The sequence below is a fragment of the Pongo pygmaeus genome, chromosome 9 (genome assembly GCF_028885625.2).
Source record: "Pongo pygmaeus isolate AG05252 chromosome 9, NHGRI_mPonPyg2-v2.0_pri, whole genome shotgun sequence".
NCBI lineage: Eukaryota > Metazoa > Chordata > Mammalia > Primates > Hominidae > Pongo > Pongo pygmaeus.
Window position 1 is genome coordinate 115,895,796 of NC_072382.2, and position 20,257 is coordinate 115,916,052.

General features: G+C 47.7%; 1 protein-coding gene across 1 annotated transcript in view; it reads left to right on the forward strand.

Annotated features, from left to right (window-relative positions):
* ZBTB16 (zinc finger and BTB domain containing 16) overlaps nt 1-20,257 on the forward strand; it is a 195,701-nt gene that overhangs the window by 86,311 nt on the left and 89,133 nt on the right. The window contains exon 3 of the mRNA XM_054441490.2: nt 10,008-10,105. Within this exon, the coding sequence (XP_054297465.1) occupies nt 10,008-10,105 (98 nt within the window). The remainder of the gene's footprint in view (nt 1-10,007; nt 10,106-20,257) is intronic.

The following is a 20,257-nucleotide window of genomic DNA, read 5'->3' on the forward strand; positions in this document are numbered from 1 at the left end:
TTTCTTAGAGGCCTCTCTGTTCTTGCGTCTATTCAATTAGATGGAGAAAATCCCAGGAATGCTCTCGGTGACTCCTTTTTAGCTGCTGGTTTTTCTGCCCCTTTCAGGGAAAGACTCTGGCTTAGGTAGGAATATGAAGGCAGACCCTGAGGTGAGAAGTCTGGCGAAGTCTGCCCGTTTACAGGGGCAAGTAAGTCATGTGGCCTCACTTTCTCCATCCACAAAATGGGCTCTATACTCTCCATGTCAGCCACAAGGTGGTTGAGATGATCCTCAGGGAGCCCTTTCAAAGTCAGACATGATCTATAAATGCATTACCTTCTTTATCATTAAAACCTCAGTTGGGGCTAGGCACGGTGGCTCATACCTGTAATTCCAGCACTTTGGGAGGCCGAGGCGGGTGGATCGCTTGAGCTCAGGAGTTGGAGACAGCCTGGCCAATGCGGTGAAACCCCTTCTCTACTAAAAATTAAAAAAAAATCAGCCGGGCATGGTGGCTCGTGCCTGTAGTCGCAGCTACTCGGGAGGCTGAGGCATGAGAATCGCCTGAACCTGGGAGGCAGGGTTGCAGTGAGTCGAGATCGCGCTGCTGCACTCCAGCCTGGGCGATAGAGTGAGATTCTGTCTCAAAAAAAAAAAAAAAAAAACCAAAACCTGGGTTGACTAGATATTCTTTTTTGCATTTTTCTAGAAGATAGGAAGAAAGAACCAGTAAAGAAGCTAATATCTATTTGGCTTTTGCTTTTTTTCTTCATTAAAATGACAATAATGTTTATAATGTGATTTGGTGCCCATACAGGTAATCTGTTCAATCTCTTATCTTGTGTTCATAATTGATGTTTAGAGTGATAGCTCTCCAGCTTAGAATCCTCATAGAAAAGTAATTGAATTTTCAGTGTACCAAAGCAGAAAGAATGAGGCAATATACATTAAAAAGGTTTTCAGAATGGTTTAATTCCAGAGGAACTTTCTTCTTAGGCCTTTAATAAACCTCAGTTATTCTCAACAATCTCTGAGTTTCCATGGCTGGTCCATGGGATCTGAAGGTAGCATTGTGTCTCCCTGGCTAGAGTGGAAACATATAAAAATGATCCTAGATAACCAGGAGACAACATTTCCTCCACATGTATCCAGGCAGAACAAGGAGATAAAGGAAAAGTCTGTAGCTTTTCGAAAACTGTTTTCCCAGAAATCGGTTATTTGTGCTGGTTAAACGCCTCGTACAGGAGAGGGAGAACAAAAACCCTGTTCATCCATAACCATAGTTTAATTCCCTTATAGGGCCTTTTAGGATCTGGAGAGAATATTTTGGATTTATTTTTGTTTCCCTTGGGCTGACATCATCAAGCATGCATCATGGTGCCCTGTTTTGGGTTTGGAAAAAGCTCAGAGAAGCTATAAATCTTAAAGCATTTTACTATTTTTTCCTTTTCCTTTTCTAAAAGCACAACTTTTCTGGTCTCTTAAAAGAAAAAGAAAAAGAAAAAACTACAAAAGTATGTATTGATCTCTTCCCTCGGATCTTAACTGCCCTGGCTGTAATACCTTGCTTACATCTGCCAGGTTTTTGTGCAGTTTTGCAACATCTCCTTAATCCAGTGAGCATAAATAGAACATTTCAATCATATTTGGCTACCAGGAACTTCACAGATAAGCACGCTAAGACCTTGTTGAAAGAGACTGTATGAGATTGTGTGCGATAAGATCATCCTATAGCCCAGTGCACAAATGAAAAACTTTTGTTCTTGGTGAAATTTGTTGATAGAGATATTTCAAATAAATGACTTAGGAGAACTCAGTATTTTAAAACAAAGGACTGGTTACGTAACAGCCAGAAGCCCAGGCCTCTTGGTGCTCCGCAGCCAAGAAGATCCCTCCTTGAGCAGTTGCTGCAGGGAGATTAGTGTACCCCTTTGTCATTTCTGACATTGTATTTTAGCACTTGCAGGCAGCCTTATCTGAAAGTGCTGTACTTGGTTTGGTCATGGCCCCGGGGAATGCCATTGTCCTTCCTCATATTTTCAAGGCTCAGGACAGTTCCCTCCACTCTTCAGTCAGCTCCAGATTGGCTTTCATCCAGGCCAAGGCAGGATGCATAGGATGCATGGCTTCTGTCCGTCCGTCCTTCCTTCCTCCCTCCCTCCCTCCCTTTCTTCCTTTCTTTCTTTCTTTTTTTCTTTCTGAGATGGAGTCTCGTTCTGTCGCCTAGGCTGGAGTGCAGTGGTACGATCTCGGCTTACTGCAACCTCTGCCTCGTGGGTTCAAGCGGTTCTCCTGCCTCAGCCTCCTGAGTAGCTGGGACTACAGGCACCTGCCACCATGCCTGGCTAATTTTTTGTATTTTTAGTAGAGACGGGGTTTCACCATGTTAGCCAGGATGGTCTCGATCTCCTGACCTCGTGATCTGCTGGTCACGGCCTCCCAAAGTGTTAGGATTACAGGCATGAGCCACCGCGCCCGCCTGCATGGCGCTCTTTCTAAGAACCCCATAGCGAGCTTCTCTTTTGGACAGTAGGGGCAACTGTTCTTTTACTGGTGTGTGTGTGTGTGTGTGTGTGTGTGTGTGTGTGTGTGTATGTGTATCCGCATATGTGTGTAGACAGGGTGAGTTTTTTTCCACCTCTACATTTTTCTCTCCCGATTCCCTTTCTTGTTTGTTTGCTCATTCAGCCAACAAAAATGAGCCCCTTCCGTGTTCTGAGGTCAGTGATGAAGATTGAGAGGATGAATCTGGTATGGATTCTTATGCAGGAGATACAATCCAGCCAGCACAGACCCATGTCAGCCCCACAGCCTTTCAGTTTTGTAAACCTGGTTGGAAAGAGCCTAAGAAATCATCTAGCTCAACCTTTGCATTGTTGCAGAGGTGTCAAGTGAAATCTAGAGAAACTAAGTAGTTTGGCCAAGGTTATTTAATGGATATCTGCAGAGCCATGTCCCCTGCACTCAGCCCAATGTATATATATGTACACATATATACATGGTCAATATACCACTGTTTTAAAGGTGATTTTTAAGAAAACACAGCTGGTTTGGTATTTTCTCTCTCTCCCTTTAAACGGTTCCAAAACAACCAAATGGCCACTGTCTTCCCTAACTCTTCTGGTCTGGATCCCCAGTGGAGAGGTACCTGCTGTGTGCTCCCAAAACCTGCAGCATGGAAGGTGTTAACTAGCACTCAGTTAGTTCTTGGTTATTTTTCTTAATCTGTTGTTTGAAATCCTTGGCTTTTATTGGTATATTTACTTTATGGCATACATAAAGAGCTGTATTAAAAAATAAATTGTGTTGTAAAAGCATTCGGTAATGTTTATTAATATTGACTAGTCAGGGAGCAACGAACTCTATTGCTAGAAGGATAATTTGTGGTAATACCCGCTAAGCATTCACAGCTTGTCAAATGACTATCTAATCTCAACATTAAAAAAAAAGTGGGCAAAAGGGTAATTTCCCTTATGCCTTGAGAAAATGAAAGTGACCCATTCCCCAGCCAACATTAGAATGATTGCTTCTTTTTCTCCCCTGGGATACCAGGCCTCCTTTCTGGTTCCAGGCAGTCCCATGGCTAGATTTTAGTGGTTAGGTATCCCTTTGTCTTAGGGTGGTTGGAAATTGCCTTATTAGCAATAGCTTCTTATATGTCTGTTCTGGCTGCCTGAATCTGTGCTGAGGCCATAAAAGACAGAGATAAAGACATAGTTCTTGCCCCCACAGAGTGTATAGTCTTAAGGAACTTATAAATGGTTTAGTCTTGAATCTTGAACTCAATATTCCTACAAAATATGTAAGGAGAATGACACTGGGTGTGACTAATGGCCTACTTAGCCTGGAATGTGGTACTTTTGGTGGCATGAAGAGACATTCCTTGGGAAGACATGATGTCGCCCTTAGAAGGAAGGGAACATTCCCCAGAGTATCCCTGATGCCCTATGAATAACATGGTCTGGCTTAGGGTAGAGGCCGTTAGTAGAACAGGCTCTGTTTAGAGTATTCCTTTCACACAAAAAGACACATAGAAAGTACAGGAGAATTAGGCTGGGCGTGGTGGCTCATCACTGTAATTTCAGCACTTTGGGAGGCCAAGAGGGGAGGATTACTTGAGCCTAGGAGTTCAAGACCAGCCCAGGCAACATAGCAAGACCTCGTCTCTATTAAAAACGATTATTTAAAAAAGAAAGTACAGGAGAATGGACTGAATATGGAAACACTCTGCAGTCTCCCTGGAAGTTGCTTTGGGGAGGAAATACTGACAGCCTCATAACTTTTCATTCATTCATTCCTCTTAAAATTAGAGCACAGAATGCCATTGACTATTTCACCTTTCCTTTGTCATTTGAATTAAAGGTAAATGGACGTTGAAAGTGTGTTTTTGACTTAAAGGTCTAAGGAGGAAGAGTGAGCCCATTACTAAAGTATATAAGCTTTCCCTTTACTCAATTCTGTGTCTACTTGGAAAGGTGAATGAGGCTAGGGCAAGGTTCTCTTATCACCAAGCTTAGGAGTTGGTTGCTTTTGAGGCTGAGAGCATTGGCAGAGCTCCATAAAGGGACGTATCTTATGCTGTCCCCACATGGGGCCCAAGGCTGCATGTCAGCACCAACTGCCCAGGTCCTGCTTGACAGGACCAGGAAGTTTGCATGGTGGCTGGGTAAGTAGATGATCTTGGAGAGTGTTGGTTCTCATGGGGGCGGCAGACTTTTTGGAGAAGAGAGGATCATTTAGGTCATGGCTGGGATCTTACAGAATCTCCCATCTGCTTCCTATCTATTCTGAGTACCCCTCTGAAGCACTGAGAAGGTCACATTGATGGTCATAGGATCAGAAAGGGGTGGTCATAGGATCAAAAAGCCCAAAGCACTGGGGTGACTTTTGCACTGATGAGGTCAAATTGATGGTCATAGAATCAGAAAGCAAAAACCCAAAGCATTGGGGTGACTTTTGCATGTGGAGTGGCCTCATACCTACAATAGGGTGAGTTTGGAAGGCCCTTATATACTGCATTGATGTGGTCTGCGTGTTGGTTCAGAGGATGGATCAGTAGGCTGAAAACAAGGACAACATCATCTTATAAATGCCCTTACAGAATGGATTTCCCACTTTATTTTTCCTCATTCAAAGGCAGGAGAGAGCAGTGGGTAGTCCAGCTGTGGAGCCCTCCTATTCACTTTTCCCAATTACAGGTCCTAGTTCCCCGTGCTGGTCTTTCCAGCAAAACTCACAGGTCAGATAATTTCAACCCTTGGATTACTGGAACTGAGGTTTCTTTCTCTAAACCTTCCCTGCCTGTTGGTCTGCTCCAACTTGAGCATTTGCCCCTGGGCTCAGGAACCTGAGAAGACATGTGATATTGGCAGTGCTGGGACATGAACCCCTCTCTCTCAGCTAGGCAGTGCTGCTGGGCTTTTCCCTTTGATACCTGGTAGTGCAGTGAGTTCTTCTCTTATCCTTCTCACCTTGGTCCCCAGCTGCATAGGATGGAAGTGGGCCGAGCTTACCCTGCAGAGAGTAGACATGGTGGATGCCCCCTTGGGGCTCAGCTGTTGTGGTCAGCTCTCTCTGGAAGCTGAAGGTAGGGAGGATGGAGTATGGCTTGGGTCTCTCCTTGCTGCCCTTTATGCTGCTGTTGCTGTTCTAGGTAGGCTAGGTTGATAAAGGCTTACCCTAAAGATGACAGGTTGGTCTAATGGCTTCATGCTTCTATGCAGTGGCCATTAGCCTTCTTTGTATGGACTTTAGGAGCCACAGGACAGGGTCCAGTTTTGAATTGGAGGCCATCTATGAAGCTGTTGTACTGAGAATATTGTTAGGATGAGCAAAGGAATGTCATAGATGTCACTTTACAGAAAGGGATTTCTCCAGCATCCTTGATCAATCCCTTTTGAACGAGGCCTCATGAGGAAAGGAAATATAGGCACAGTCTCTGCCATTATGGAGTTTGCACTCTAAACCAGATGAAATCTTTATGAGTTTGCAGACTTACAGTAGCACAGAAATGGTTCAAATGATGAGCTTGTATCTTGCTAGCTTTGTTTTACTAGTGATAGTTGTGTGGTTGAAAACCAGTGAGAAGGAATGAATTCTTCTCTCCAGTTTCTTGTCAAACGGTTCAGATTTGTTTAGCTTGAATTTCTCATAATGATTCAGCTTTCTTGAGACAATGGAAACTTGTTAGAGGTTAATGTGTTCTTTGTCTTTTTGGACATAAGTGAAAATCTGTTACATGCAAGCTGAGTTTACCTAATGAGCCACTAAGAGTTGGGGAGAACTTGAGTCTGTTCCCCAGGAATGGAGAGTGAGGACCTGAAGCATATGGGGCAATGGAATCTCCACTGAGTATAGGATGGAGATGCGTGGGCTGTACTAGAACTGGGTTACTTTCAAAATGGTGTTCAGCAAGGTAGCTTCTTCTCAGAGAAGAGTGTGTGAAAACTCTACCACCAACTAAGGCAGTGCGCAGAAAGGTGCAAAAATGTCCCCAGATGTCTTCCTTTCCTGTCACAGTGGAGGCTGATAATCTCAGATGGCCACGTGCAATTAAACCTTATGAAAAGACAGGACTAGATTGGGAAGATGTGAGTGTGTGGTAAGGAAGAAGGAGGTGGATAGAATTTCCATTTTGATCTAAATGCTTTTCAGTTGCATAATGTGGTGATGGTAGTGGTGGGAGGTTGTGGTCTAAAGAGGGAATAGACTGTGAGTTCACACAAATTTGCACTTTTGCTCCAGGAATCGGTTGGAATTCTATTTCCACATTGGCTGTTCTGCAGACTGTGCCATGGAGAGTCTACCGGTAGCCAGGTCCCTCAAATGCACTGAAATTCTCCACCATTATTTTCTTTGAATTAGGAGAAGCCTTCACTTTTCCACATTCTTCCTTTGGTATGTGAACAAGAATTAAAGATACAAGCAAACCAGTGCTGAGCTCTGTTGAACTCCCAGGCCTGTGAGGTTGTTCCCTTTTTCTCTAATGAACTTTCTGTGCTTTGCCCAGGTCTCTCTGCCAGTGAGGAAAGACCTTTGCCCTTGTACTTCATGTGGAATCACACGGACACCATATTAATCTCTGGTAACCTGTATGGGGCACTGAGTTAGTGGGTCAGTTGCAGGGCAGTGACCTTACCCTGAGGATTAGATAGGATAGGACATCCGGGTCTCTGAAGGCAGGGAAATGCATGACAACAGAGTCATTCTGAGGACAGGCTGGTGGTAACTTCTGGAAGTTTCTTTCACTGAAAGATAAATAGCAAATGAGTAAAAGAGGAAACTCAGGCCACTTGGATTAGGTTTTAAATGACTAGATTGCTGGGATTGGGTCTAGAGGTTTGCTTGGGCGATCCTAGCCTGGCTGCCTCAGTGTCAGAGGACATCACAGTGTGCTGTAACAAGTGGGACGTGGCTCAGGGAGAATAATAGTACCCCTTAGAGGACCACCTTGTAGGCTAGGTAAAAGGATATGGGTAAGACTTTTCAATGATAAAATTTTGTCTCTATTCAAAATATTCGATGTGATCTTCATCACTTTATAGGTGATCAAATGCAGAGAGATTGTGATAGCATGACTTGTCCAAGGTTAATGGCCAAGTCAGGTGAGAGGATGCAGGTCTTCTGGCCGCTAGCTGGGCATTCTTCTCTGTACCCTGCCACCTCTGTAGTAAAGGGGCAAGTGCCTGTCATCTTTCACACCAAGCCAATCCAGTTGGCCGAGATAAGCCACTTCCACCAATTGCCGGGCAAATCCATTCATACCTAGAGAAAAGGCAATGGTGTTACCCAAACCAAGAGTGTTTATCATGGTGAGGGATTTGATTTGGAACCCTCATGGAGAAGAGATGGGAGCCCCAGAGGGGAGTTTAGCCTGGTGGTGGCTCCCAAATCTGAAGACCGGTCACTCTAGTGTCCTTTTGGAAAATAAATCCAAATGGGTGTTCGTCCTCTTATTCCTCTTGACAGCCACCCTTGAGAAGTGGGCACTCCAGGAGCTAACAAATCCCTGGTGAAGAAAAGGATGAAAATAAACTGAAACCCTTATGTTGCCATCCACCAGATTTTACTATGACTGTGTGCGAGTTCACCTGCCAAACCCCTTGTGAATAGAGCCTTTGCCACTCTGTAGAACATCTCTTAGAAAAGCAAGTATCTATCATGCCTGGGCAAGTGACAGGAATACTCCACCATCGTGTGTGTTTGCATGCACTCACGTACCTAGGTAGGTAGTTTAAAAGATACTTTGTCCAAAATGCTATTAGGACATGTCCCAGTGCCCAACATTGTGAAATCTATTTAGAGTTAAGAATGTTCAGTTAAAATGTTCTGTACTGTTAATATTTCTCAATTTGGGTGGATCAGCGTGGCAAGGAGCAAGAGAACATGGGGGGGTGGTACCCCTACAGTGTCATAGATAAGGGTGTGTGTGTGTGTGTGTATATTTGTGATTGAGAAATCATTTGTCTTTGGCAAGTGGGGAAAGGGAAAGCATGCAAACAAAACAATGTGATTGAGAAAGAGCTCTGCGGAGAGAACTTTGTGTGATCCCTATCAGAAGGCCGCACACAGTGGATACCGTATTCTGGTCCTCATGCTGTGGGAGCCCATTGACTGTGGCGCTAAGGAGGCTCACCTGGGTCCACCACATGGTCTTGACACACTGCTGGGTTCTCATTTTGGGACTTGGAAGGGTGGGTGGCTCGGTTTTGCTACCATCTAGATGCTGCCAGCTTGAGTGTGTAATACTCCCTCTGCCCACCTGCAGTTTTATCTGTTGTCAGTACCAGCTCTCCAGCCTTTTACTATGGTCTTAACACGTCAACATTTTGATGGAGATAGAGGGCCTTGTTTTCCCTTCTGCCTGCTCCACCGCCCACAGATCCGGCTTCTGGCTGCCACGCCTGCCCTGTCCTGAGGGCCAAGGGCCCTGGGGAAGTTGCGGGGATGGCACAGAGACTGGGGCGGAGGTGGAGGCCGGATCCTGGATCCGGCAATAGCATGTATGGGCCTGACAACAGGAGTGTGGGTGGGCGGCAACTTGGAGCCTCTCCCCAGTGCTCAGCTCCCTGCTAGCGCACCCGGTTCCCTGCCTCTTACCAGCTCCCATGCTGGCTCGTGACTGAGCCAGGGGTCTGGTGGGAGAGGCCCCGGGTTGGGAGTTGGGATGGGAGCACTGCTGCAGGTTGGGCCTGTGACTGGTTGTTACTGGGACCTCAGTCTTCCCAGGGGTGATAACATGGGCCCAGCCCACCTCACAGAATCACAGTGATGGCAAAATGAGAGCATGTGTATGAAGAGCTGCAGATGATTATGACCACCCTACATTTATAGAATGATGTTATCCAGTTTCTTGAAACTCTGCTTTCTGCTGGGGCAAGACAGAGGGAAGACACTTCTAAAGCTGGGCCTTAGGGGAAAGGTGTGCATGTTGGGGTGGGTCATTGCAGTCTTAAGAACATCTGGATGCCAGAGAAAGAAGTATCTTGTGTCTAGAAGGGCATCAGTTTATTCATAGGCTTATTCAGAGCCTCCTTTGTGTCAGTCACTGTAGTGGAAGTTGGAGGTAGGAGAGAGAAAAGATACAGGTGTAGCCCTCCTGGGTCCAATGGGCTTGTTCACAGTCATCACCCGGGGAAGGCAGTGCTACACAGAGGTGAGCAGAGGCTGCGGGCCTCCTGTGAGGTCTGTGCTAGTTTGACAGGAGCATTATGTCTGTCTGAGTGTCCTGGGTGTTTCATCCTTCCTCCCTCTGGAATTGGATCTGATTTTTTTTCTTGGTCCATGTGCCAGTGGTAAAGCCCGTGGACAAGACCGGGAATGGGTGCCTCACTGGAAGCAGTCCCTGGGCAGAGGCCGTGATTTACGCTGTCTGAGGATCCAGGGATGTGTTTCCATCGGTGCCCTCCTGTTCCCTTCCGCCTGTCACCTGCCAGAGGGATGGCTGCCAAGCCCCCAGGTAGGGGATGGCCCTGTCTCTTGTCCAGCCAGAGCAGCAGCAACCTCTCTTTTCCTTTCCCTTACAGGAAGCTGCACAGTGGGATGAAGACGTACGGGTGCGAGCTCTGCGGGAAGCGGTTCCTGGATAGTTTGCGGCTGAGAATGCACTTACTGGCTCATTCAGGTAGGCAAGGTCGCTTTAGGGGCCCGTTCAGATACAGGCAACCATCTCCTGCTTGCCTTCACCCCTACTCAGAGCCTGCTGTGGCCTGCATGTCCCCACTGCCAGCTGGGGCCCTGGTCCATCTTGTTCCCTGGACCCTCCCTCCAGGCTCATGACACAGAAGATCCATCCCGATGGCAGGGCCACCTGGATGAACCCACCTTCAAGCTCTCCTGGCAACCAGTGCCCCGTGTGATCTACCTTCCAAAGTAGACTGCAGTTTCATTAGTGAAACAGTTGTGGAATTAGGTTCTCGCTGTCTAATGAATCTGACTATTGGGTTCACATTATACAGGAGCCTTTAATTAAATAGATATAGAAAGGTTGGAACACAAAGCTAGTTATAGCGTGCTGTCTTTTGCAAGTTAATTTTATACAATTCTATTGAGGTTGACTGTGTGGCTGCTGGTAATTTTGCTCATGTTTGGGCAAAGCTGCTCTGCCCCACTAGGCGTGGAACGAGGAGAAGCACCTGACATTTGGCAGGCCCGGGTGTTCTTGGTGGAGGGAAGGATCTAGCAGGTCTGATGCGGTGGCTTTGAGGCTTAGGTCACCTGACTTTAGTTGCAGAGGCCTCAACTCTTCTTTGCCAGATGCATATTCTCTTCCCTTTAATTCCCTTGCCTTCCAACCTTGGAGTCATTTTTTAGGGGAGAGGAGAGGGCTGTTGTTTCATTTGATCTTGTCTTCTCCTCACATAGGCCAAGGCCTGCCTCTCCTTTCCCCATATTGGCTCCAGAAACTGGCCCTCCAGGCAGTTTGGCATTTGTGAAATGGGCTTTGGGGTCAGGCAGACAAAGGTTCAAATCCTGTTTGTGATATGTGCTGTGTGACCTTAGCTACATTCATCTTGTAAACCTCAGTTTCTGCGTCTGTCAAGTGCTGATGTTGTTAACTTATATAATTTTTTGGAGGATTAGGTGACAGAATGTATGTTGAAGGCATCTGTACTAAGCCCCTGGCATACAGTTGGCATTTAATAAATGTTAATGGTTTCTGCTTGCACCTTCCTCCCTCATCCTTGTTTCTGAACCTGTTGCCCCGTGGGGGGGCGTGTCCTCATCCGCTCGTTCCCTGCCTGCCTGGCCATTTAGTACTCTCTTTCCCCCGAGCCCATCATGTGTACAGTCGTGGAAGTGCTCTTCGGTCACTTTTTCTGCTTCAGCTCACCACTGCCTTGCTGCAGGGCCAATGTGGTTCTGCATTTTGTTGGATGTGGTCTCTCCCCCTGGCCCTCATGGACCTTCCTAAAGTGTCCTAACTCCTTCTCACTTCCCATTCTTCCCTCTTCCAGGCGCACAGATTTGTCCACAGCAGGCAGCTGGCAGCTATCTCTCTCGGCGCGTCTACTGTCCCCATGTCTTCGTGCATTCTGTGCTTCCTTCCTGTGGGCCCTCCCCACCCTGTCCCTGGCTCCACTGAATCATCCTCCTCTTGCCCGTGTGTCTCACCTTGGCCCAGAGCCCTAACTTCCAGGCATTTCTGCATCCGGATCTGCTCGGCACTCACGTACACTTTTTCTTCTGTTTTAGTGACTTACACCTTGTATCTTTGTGCTTCCCTTCAGCTTTGTACGCTACTTAAGGTTCACGGTGTGGTGGGTTTCATGAACTATCTGCCTACCAGGTTGGCTACCCTTCCTTTGCTTTCTTGGTCTTGATTTTTTCTGCTTTAACTCACCACTGCCTTACTGCAAAGTGTGGGGCGTCCTGCCCTAGAACCCTGTGTGACGTTGGGCACTTTTGGGGCAGTGTACTTCTAGCCTGTTGGTAAAGCCTCTTTGCCCTCTCAGCCCCAGTAAGCATCCTTTCTTATTACCCTTTCCTTGAGTCCAGTGCTCTAGCCAGACTTATCTTCTTGGTTTGCTTTATGGGCTTGTTGCTTTCTGAGCTCGGTGGCTTTGTTTGCCCCATTGTGACTACTTGGAATAACCCATCTCCCATCTTCCCAGATCTTCCAAGGTCCCTTCCATGATGCCATCCCCAGCTGTTCCCCACCTCCAGCCAGAAGCAGTCGTGCCTTTTCTGTGCCCATATTTCTTTATTTGAAGCTATCTTTGGGTGCAGTTTTTCTTCTGTGTTACGGTTATTTATGGACTTATCTCTCTTACTTGGGAGGCGGGGTTACATGGTGGAAGGAATTTGGACACCTACCTACTGCTGATGTGATCTGGGGCAAGAACCATAAGCTCTTACAGCCTCAGTATCCTCATCTGTAAAATGAAAATATTTAACGCTATCTCAGAGAAGCTGTGAGGCTCACCTTGAATACATACCACCATACCTAACATGTAATGGGGTCAGATCCTGTCCACGTTATGTCCAGCTCACTGCCTGGCACATTACTGGTGCCAAGAAGTATTTGTTTAGTGAATGATGCAGCCTGGGAGGCCTATGAACAGGGACACTCCTCTCTCCAGACAAGTCCCTCCTGTGGTAGCAACTGTTTATGTCCTAAGGACTCACTTGAGGAGGCAGCCAGGAGCCCCTGGCTCATATTGTATCCCTCTTCCAGGCAGTGTGACCCAGTGTGAGTTAGCCAGTGTCTCTGCTGTGAATCACACATCAGCAGCATTGGTGGGACTGGTGGGAGCTGCTGCAGAAAAGAAAGGGCTGCTTGCATACTCATGTCAGGTGGGCCCGGTGTCCCCAGTTCAGACAAGAGTGTGACTGCGCAACTGCCCTGCGGAGCTGGCGGTTCCCTAGGGAAGCTGACTTTGGTCCCACCTGAGATGCTGCTTCCAGGTCCCCTGATCTCATATGGCTGCTCCAGAGGCTTTGGGAATTGGGTCCTGTTTTCCTAGTTTTTCCTTTCCATGCCTGTCTTACTGGGCACTGAAGGCTGATTGTGTCAAATGATTTGTCCCTCTGCTAGTCACTTGCCAATGCCCTTGGAAAGGATGATTTGATGATTAGGCAGGTGCGATGAGTCATAGTAGTGCTTCAATTCACCCTTGCAGATAGCTCAGGGCCTACATTCTGATATTTCTATTCTTTTTTTCTTTCTGTTATCCAGCATACTCCTCACCTCCATGCTGAGAGGTCTTGAAAATAAAATAGCACAAAGGGCTTAGTGAGGCTAGACCATTTCCTGAATTGTTTGGCCCCTGTTAAACAGGCCCTGGGGGCCTCTGGAGTGACCTGGACTTGTTGGGGAGTTGGGGTCAGAGGGCTGGGCTGGTGGCACTGGGTCTTCTTACAGATTCCAGTAGTGGTTTACATGTTCTGATGCCTGAAAACAGAACTAGGTGATGTTTTAGAAGAGACATTGAATTAGATGATGTGAGGTTTTCCTGCTGTTCTATTTTGAAGGCTCCATGAAGAAAGCTGACAGTGAGAATGGGTGCACCAGGTCTGTCGAGTAGACCCATTTTACAGAAGATGACCGAGGGTTCAAGCATCCCACAGCCTGGAAGAACAGTAGTTGCTCCAGAACCCTGGGCGGGGGAGGCAGGAGGGGCGAGCATTTTTTTTCAAAAGGGGCAGGCTGTGGAGAAGTGAGTCCAGGATCTGGGTAGGGGTTGTGGTTGCCCCCCTAAATGTTGCCACCCTTGCACTGGCATATTCCTGCTGTTTTCTTCTGCTCAGCGGAGCTGAACGGCTCTCACTTCCTGGCTAGCTCTGTGTGTTGCCCCACCCCCTCTTGGCTAGCATCGCCTGTGTTTGTTATTGTAGTTCTGGCTCCAGGCCAGGCCTGGCTGGGAGCCAGACTTGTGGGTACAGTATGTACAGTGAGTGCTGAGCCAAGTTTGTCATCATACACGATTAATTTTTTTTTTCTAATCTGGTTGGGGTGGGGTGAAGGAGGAGGCAAGAAAAGAGTTTCTCCGATGCTTGAGAATAGGCCGCATTGAATTCCGCAGAGATGTCATTTCTGAAAGGGAGACAGAGCTCCGGCTTGTTCTTCCTTCGCAGTTTTTCCTCCTTTCTCTCCCCGTCGTCCTCCTCTCCTCTTCATTTCCCTATCATGCGAAATCAGCCTGTAGGAGATCGACAATGCAGGTCTTATTTTCAATGACTAGAATACTAAGTTTACACTCCTAAATCAGTTTTCATTGTGTTGAAATTGACAATTTGTTTAATTAGAAGTTTGCCCTGTAGGAGGCCCTTCTGAGAGACAGTGCCTTCCCTTTTTCTCTCTCCCTTACTTTGTTTTAAGCGTTTTTTAAAAGACCCTAAATGGTAGTAGTGAATTTCAGTTTAATTGAAGTTTTAATTTCAATTTCAATGTGTGAATTAATCAAGTGTTTATGAGCTATACCTGATGATCACAATAAGTTTAAACCAACTATCAATAACCGAACTCATTAACTAATGAGGTGATCTGGCCAGACCCTGCATTCTCAGAGGTGGTTTTGGGGGTCAGAAGGGTTTGCGTGTTGGGGAAAGAGGCTTGGGGTGGGGAGATGGCCTCCAAGGCTTTGCAAAGCTGGCCCTGATGGAGGGTGAAGCTTGGGTGTAGGACTGTGGGCCTTCCCCTTCCTGTGTCCCAGGAAGACTCTGAAACCTCCCTCCTCACCCTCTGCTACCTTACCCCTTTTGGGGATCTGGCCTTGAAGCATCTGTTGATCCACTGTCTCTTCGCCACTCCTTGTTGTAACACGAGAAGTGATTCCTAGCTCTGAGATGTCCATGCAGAGACCACAGACACATGCAGTGACTCAAGTTGGTTCTGAGATGGGCCAGTGTAAGGTTTCCCATTAGGTAGATTTCCCACAGCTTGGCTTAACGTCCTGGTGGCTTGTAAGTGAGCATGCCTAGAACTGCTTGTCCCTATTTTTGACTCGGCTGCATACGATTAGGGTTTGAGTATTCATGTGGCCTGCTCCTATTCTGGAGTGTCATTCATTTTTGGAGCCAGAGGATGTTTAATAAGCACGAATTGTGGGTCAGGCTCTGTGCACTTAACAGTGAAGACTGCTACAACATCCCTGCCCTCAAGGAGCTTAAGTCTAGAGTGGGAGATGAGTATGACTATACAATCATCATACAAGATGGTAATGTGTGCAAAGTCCTAAGAAATCTAGGAGAAATTCGGAGTAGGAGAGTGTTTTGTGCCAGAGGGTAACAGAACAGCATTTTGAAAGGACTCGGTGAGGGGAAGCCCAAGCCACCTATGAAGGTCGGTGGTGTAACCTGCGAGTGTAGGCTGGGCCTGCGGGGAGAGAGCAGAGTGCAGGGTTTAGAAGAGATGGATGAGATACATCTGTGGAAGGAATAGCAAAATGATCTGCATTCTCCTTGAAGCACTGGAGAGCCACTAAAGGATTGAGTAAGAGGGTGACATATTTTTGTGTCTGGAATAGAAGGGACTGTTGGGCTTTTTTATGTAGACTAGGCTAGAATATAGGGTGAATAAAGCCGTTTGGAGAACATGAAGACTGGTCGTCTATGTTGGGGTGTGGCTGGAGTGTTGAGAGGCCTGTGCCTTCTGTGCTGGTTAGGGCCATGTGGCCCCATTCTGCCAGGTGGGAGGCCCCATCCTTCCACTCCTTTCTTACCCTTGTCAGGCACTGTAGGCCCTGGCTATTGAGAAGCTTCCCTGAGACGAGGCTCTTCCCCAGAGTCAGAGCCATGGGCAGAGAACGAGGGCTTTCGTTGATAGATTTTCTGATTTCAGCAGCAGCATGGAGTGGCTGGGGCTTATCACCTGGGACCTGGGTCATCCTCCTGGCAGGGAAAAGGGCTGGAGGAGTCCTTCAGATTGGATCTCTTAGGCTTTCCTCTGTCGAGGTTAGATGGAAGAAAAAAAGCATTACAAGATGGTAAAGATCTGTGGCTTGTCCTTGTTCTGTTTTATTTATTTATTCTTTTTTTGGAGCACTGAGCTGTGGGTTTCAGTTTCTGCTTCTCAAAGACAGAGAAGATGGGGGAAAAGAGGTAGCTGGAAAATTCCCTGTGACTGGGAGGAGACGGTGCGAGGTGGTCCCCACGCTGATGATTGGAGAGGTGCCTTTGAGTCCAAAGATGGCTTCCCCTCGCCTTGTCTCTCCTCCCATTCACCTCTCTCCTCCCGGATTAGGTATCTGCTCAGAGCAAGAGACTTGGGGCTGCCCAGGCTTGTGAGAGCCCATGGCCAATCCATGCACCGTCTGCCCACTCTCCAGTCAATACCAGCTTTCCCTTCTGGTTAGCTTCCTACCATCAGGGCAAACCCGGGAGATGACCAGGAAGAAACTTTGTTCATGTTCCTCGACTCCCTCCACATTCCTTATGTCGGGGCGCCTTTGGTTTTTGGGTCAAGGAAGTGGAGAAGATCAGATGGGGGTGGCTCAGAGGCCGGGCTGCCCTCCCTTCGGTCCGCATGGGTGATGCGGACGCAGAGAGAGCAAAGGGTGAAGGGAGCCACTTTCCCCCAGCTCGCTCTTGAACACACTTCTCTTTCTCTCTCCCTCCCTACTCTGAATTTGGCTTGCTTCCCGAACTTTTTCCCAGAGTGGTGTCGTCACTGGCCTGCCGGCAGGTCTGGATGTTCTGCCAGCATTCCAGAGAGTTTATGATCGCTTGCAGATGCGCCTCCAAGAACACACTGTACCCAAAGCAGAAATTAATGCAGGCTTGACTACCGTCCAAGCCCGTACACGGGAGAGAGGAAAAAGAAAACAAAAACTGTTTAATGCTGTTTATAAATTATACACTGGCTGATGAAAAATACATTTCTTTCCTCTCCTCTTTTACTCTCCCCCCCACCCGTCCTCAGTCCCCCCCACCCCCACCGCCACCCCCACCCCTTCTCGCTTTCTGCCTCAAGAGCCTAAACTGAGACCAGAAGAATATGGTTTTGCTTTTTAGCTCCTGTTTTGGCTGGGATCCGAAACCCTGCTGCTGATTCACAGCCAGAGTATTTTTCCCCTTTACCTGATGAAATATACTGATTTTCCAGCCCAGATGGGGTGTTTTTGGTTTTGTTGTGTGGGTTGTTTTTGTTTTTTTGGTTTTTGGTTTTTGGCCAGGGATTTTGTTTACAGCAAGTATCAGGTTCCATGATGGTGCTGGGTGCGATGCTGGCCCCAGGGCAGATAAATCCCCCACGTAACTGCCACCTTAGTGCTGCGGTTATGCGTGCCTGGGTCCCCTGGCCCTAGTCAAGCCAGCTGAACTGAGAAAGTTGGGAAAGTTCATTGCAGGTCATGGTTTTAAACAGTGTTTTCACCAGTTCTCTCCCACCCCTTCACCTACAGCCCCTGTGTGAAGAGGGGGTTCACATGTCCCTGCCCCCAAATGCGCATGTCTCTGTCTCCATATGGTGCCTTAGCAGGGGTTGGGGAAGCTCGTTCCATCTACCCCTCTGGATCCCAGCCTCTCCTCCCACCCCGCAAATCCCCCATCCCAATTTATTCTATAAATTCGTTTCCACATTATGTCTATCCATTTATATGGCTTTTGTGTTTTTTAATACTGCTAATGTTTATCATTTGCCCAACAGGCTCGACAGATTTTGCTTCCTGTAGAGCATCGAGGCTTTAGAGCCCCCTCGTTGCTAAGTAGCAGTCTCCCTGTACTGTAATGGGCTGATTTTGTATTCTGTTCAGCGCTGTATCTTATTTTTGTATGCAAGACAAAGTGTTTTGATGGAGGACGATTGCGGCAGTGTCTGGAGGCTGTTTGGAGTTTTATGGGCTGTACAGTACACTGTGTGCTCTCTGAACAGAACACAGGCTGTTGAATTTTGGATTGGATTTGTCATTTTTCCCCCCTCAGAGAGGAGCCTGTCAGATAGAACATTACTTTGAGGGTGGAGGGAAGAAAGTGGAAATTATGTAATAACCTTCTTCCTTCTCCCTCTCTCGATGATTTTTCTATCTCAGCATAGGGTGGTTTCTTCCACACATACCCTCTGTCATGCCACCACATGATTTTGCACAGCTAGAGGATGACGGTCTTATTAGGAAATGAATGGTGCCCTAGAGGGATGGATGCTGGGACATCTGTCTGTCTGCCATTTATTCTCCTAGTCTCCCTTTCCTCTCCTTTGCTCCTGCCATCCTTCCTACGTTCTGGGTTGCCTTGCTGGTCCTTGTTATTGTCTGAGGATGAATAGATACGGGGTTATTGGGGAGGGATATTTACATGGGATCAACCTGATAATGGCAATGCCATTTCTGATTTCCAGGGCCTTTTTGTCTTCCCTTGGCTTCGCAGACACACACCCTGCTGGAAGAGTTCTTAGGAGGCCTGGCCATGCTTTCTTTTGCCCTCGGCCCCATTCCCCAGCCTTCTAAGCAGGCTGGGCCTGGGTCTCTGTATCCGGGGCTGTGCCCGAGGGGCCCCACCCTGCTTTAGGCATCCATCACGCTACTGTGGCCCTTACTTTCAGTGCTCTCGTCCAGGTCTCTGTGGTGGCAGGTATTTATTTTTCAGCTCTTCTCTTGTCCTTCTATTTCTCCCCAATCTGCTTTCATCTCACTTCATCTCTTTGTCCCTGTCCTTTGTGTCTGTGTCAGCCTCGGCCTTTTCTTGACACTCCTGTGTATTTTCTGTCTTCCTTCTTATGTCTTCATCTGTCTTTGTCTCCATTTGTCTTGGTTGGTCTTTTCTCTGTCTCTCTCTTTCTCTGTCTTTTTCTCTGTCTCTGTCTCTCCCTGCCTCCCTGTCTCCCTGTCCTAACCCACCACCTCAAAGGTTTTTTTAGCTTGGAAGTTGGGCAGTGGTTGGAATGGAAAACAAAATGTCACTCTGGCCCAGAGGTCTCCCCAAAGGGGAGGACTCTTGAGCCAGTGTCCCTAGAATGCTCCCAGCACCTAGAATCTCATGTGCTCTTGTCCCTTGCCTCTCAGGGGCCACAGTGAGGCTTCTCTGGCTTGGCCCCTGCTTTTCCTAGGTCCCTGGATGTTCCCCCCAAATCCCAGTTGTGTTGAGAATGGGCAAGTAGTTTAGCAGGGTTAGGCTTTACAAGGCCCTTATTGGACTTTGCTGGTACTGTGCTCTCCTGGGCCTGTACTGTGCACCTGAGTGCAGGACTCAGCAGCCGCCCTCATATACTCATGCCCTAGCAAAGTGCCTGGTACATAGGAGTGTTGTGCGCTGATAGTATTTGTCAAATAAGTGAATATCCTGTTATAAAAGTGTTTGTACTACTAGGGCAGATCTGGGTTTGCTGGGGCCTGAAGCGTACTCAGTTTTGGGTGCTGTCTCTCAGAAAAGGATTATAAATACCAGGTGTTAGAGCCCCTCCCAGGAAAGAGGTCAGTGCCAGGGAGAGGCCTGAAGCTTCAGCTTTACTGGCTTCCGGGAGAACAGGCCTCGGTGAACCACTTGAGAGGTTACTGTTGAGGGGTCTCACTTGGAACTGCTTAGTGGGGTGGCTCAGGGCTGAGGATAGGAGGGTGACATCTGCCCAGCCCAGCTCTGGGGACCTTCAGAGCCTGGGACAGCTGTGCTCACAGGCCTCAGGTTTATGTTCCATAGAGGTCAAGCCAAATCCTCCTGCCTTTGGTAAATGGCTGCAGGTGGCAGTGGGCCTGGAAACCTCATGGTATTTCACATGCTCTTCTCAGTGAGGCTGCTTGGTAGGGATGGACCCTGAGTTCCAGCTCACCCAGAGCCGCCAGGTAGGCAGCCACTCTTGGTGGCATCCTGTGGCTTCCACACTAAGCCTCGGTGACTGTCAGTGAAATGGCATGGCGTCCACTCCTCTCCCAGGTGTTCAACTGCCTAGGTCTGTGGCTGTGGCTCTCCTGCCTTCTTGGGGCAGTAGAACTGCAAGTATGGTGGGGCAGAGGACTGGTCTGCGTGTGTGTGTGTGTGTGTGTGTGTGTGTGTGTGTATGTGTGTAACCATGAGGGAGAGGGGGCCTGGAGGTGATGGAAGGTGTTTGCAGACATCTGGGCATCTGTTCTGTGGAGCTTGCAGACTCATCCATTAAGTGAGGTTGGTGAAGATTGCAGGATTGGACAGTCCTTTGGGTAGAGGGACTCCCTTGTTGGAGGGTATGGAGAAGCTGCAGTGTCTCCTAGAAATCAGGGACACAGTCCTAATCAGAACACCATGTGTGCATATGTGTGTTTGTGTGTGCAAGCATGGGAAAAAAAGAGATTGAGAAGAAGCATTTACATGAAATACTCAAATTTGTTCCTTTGCTGTAATGGGCCCGCACAGACCATTACCTTGAAGA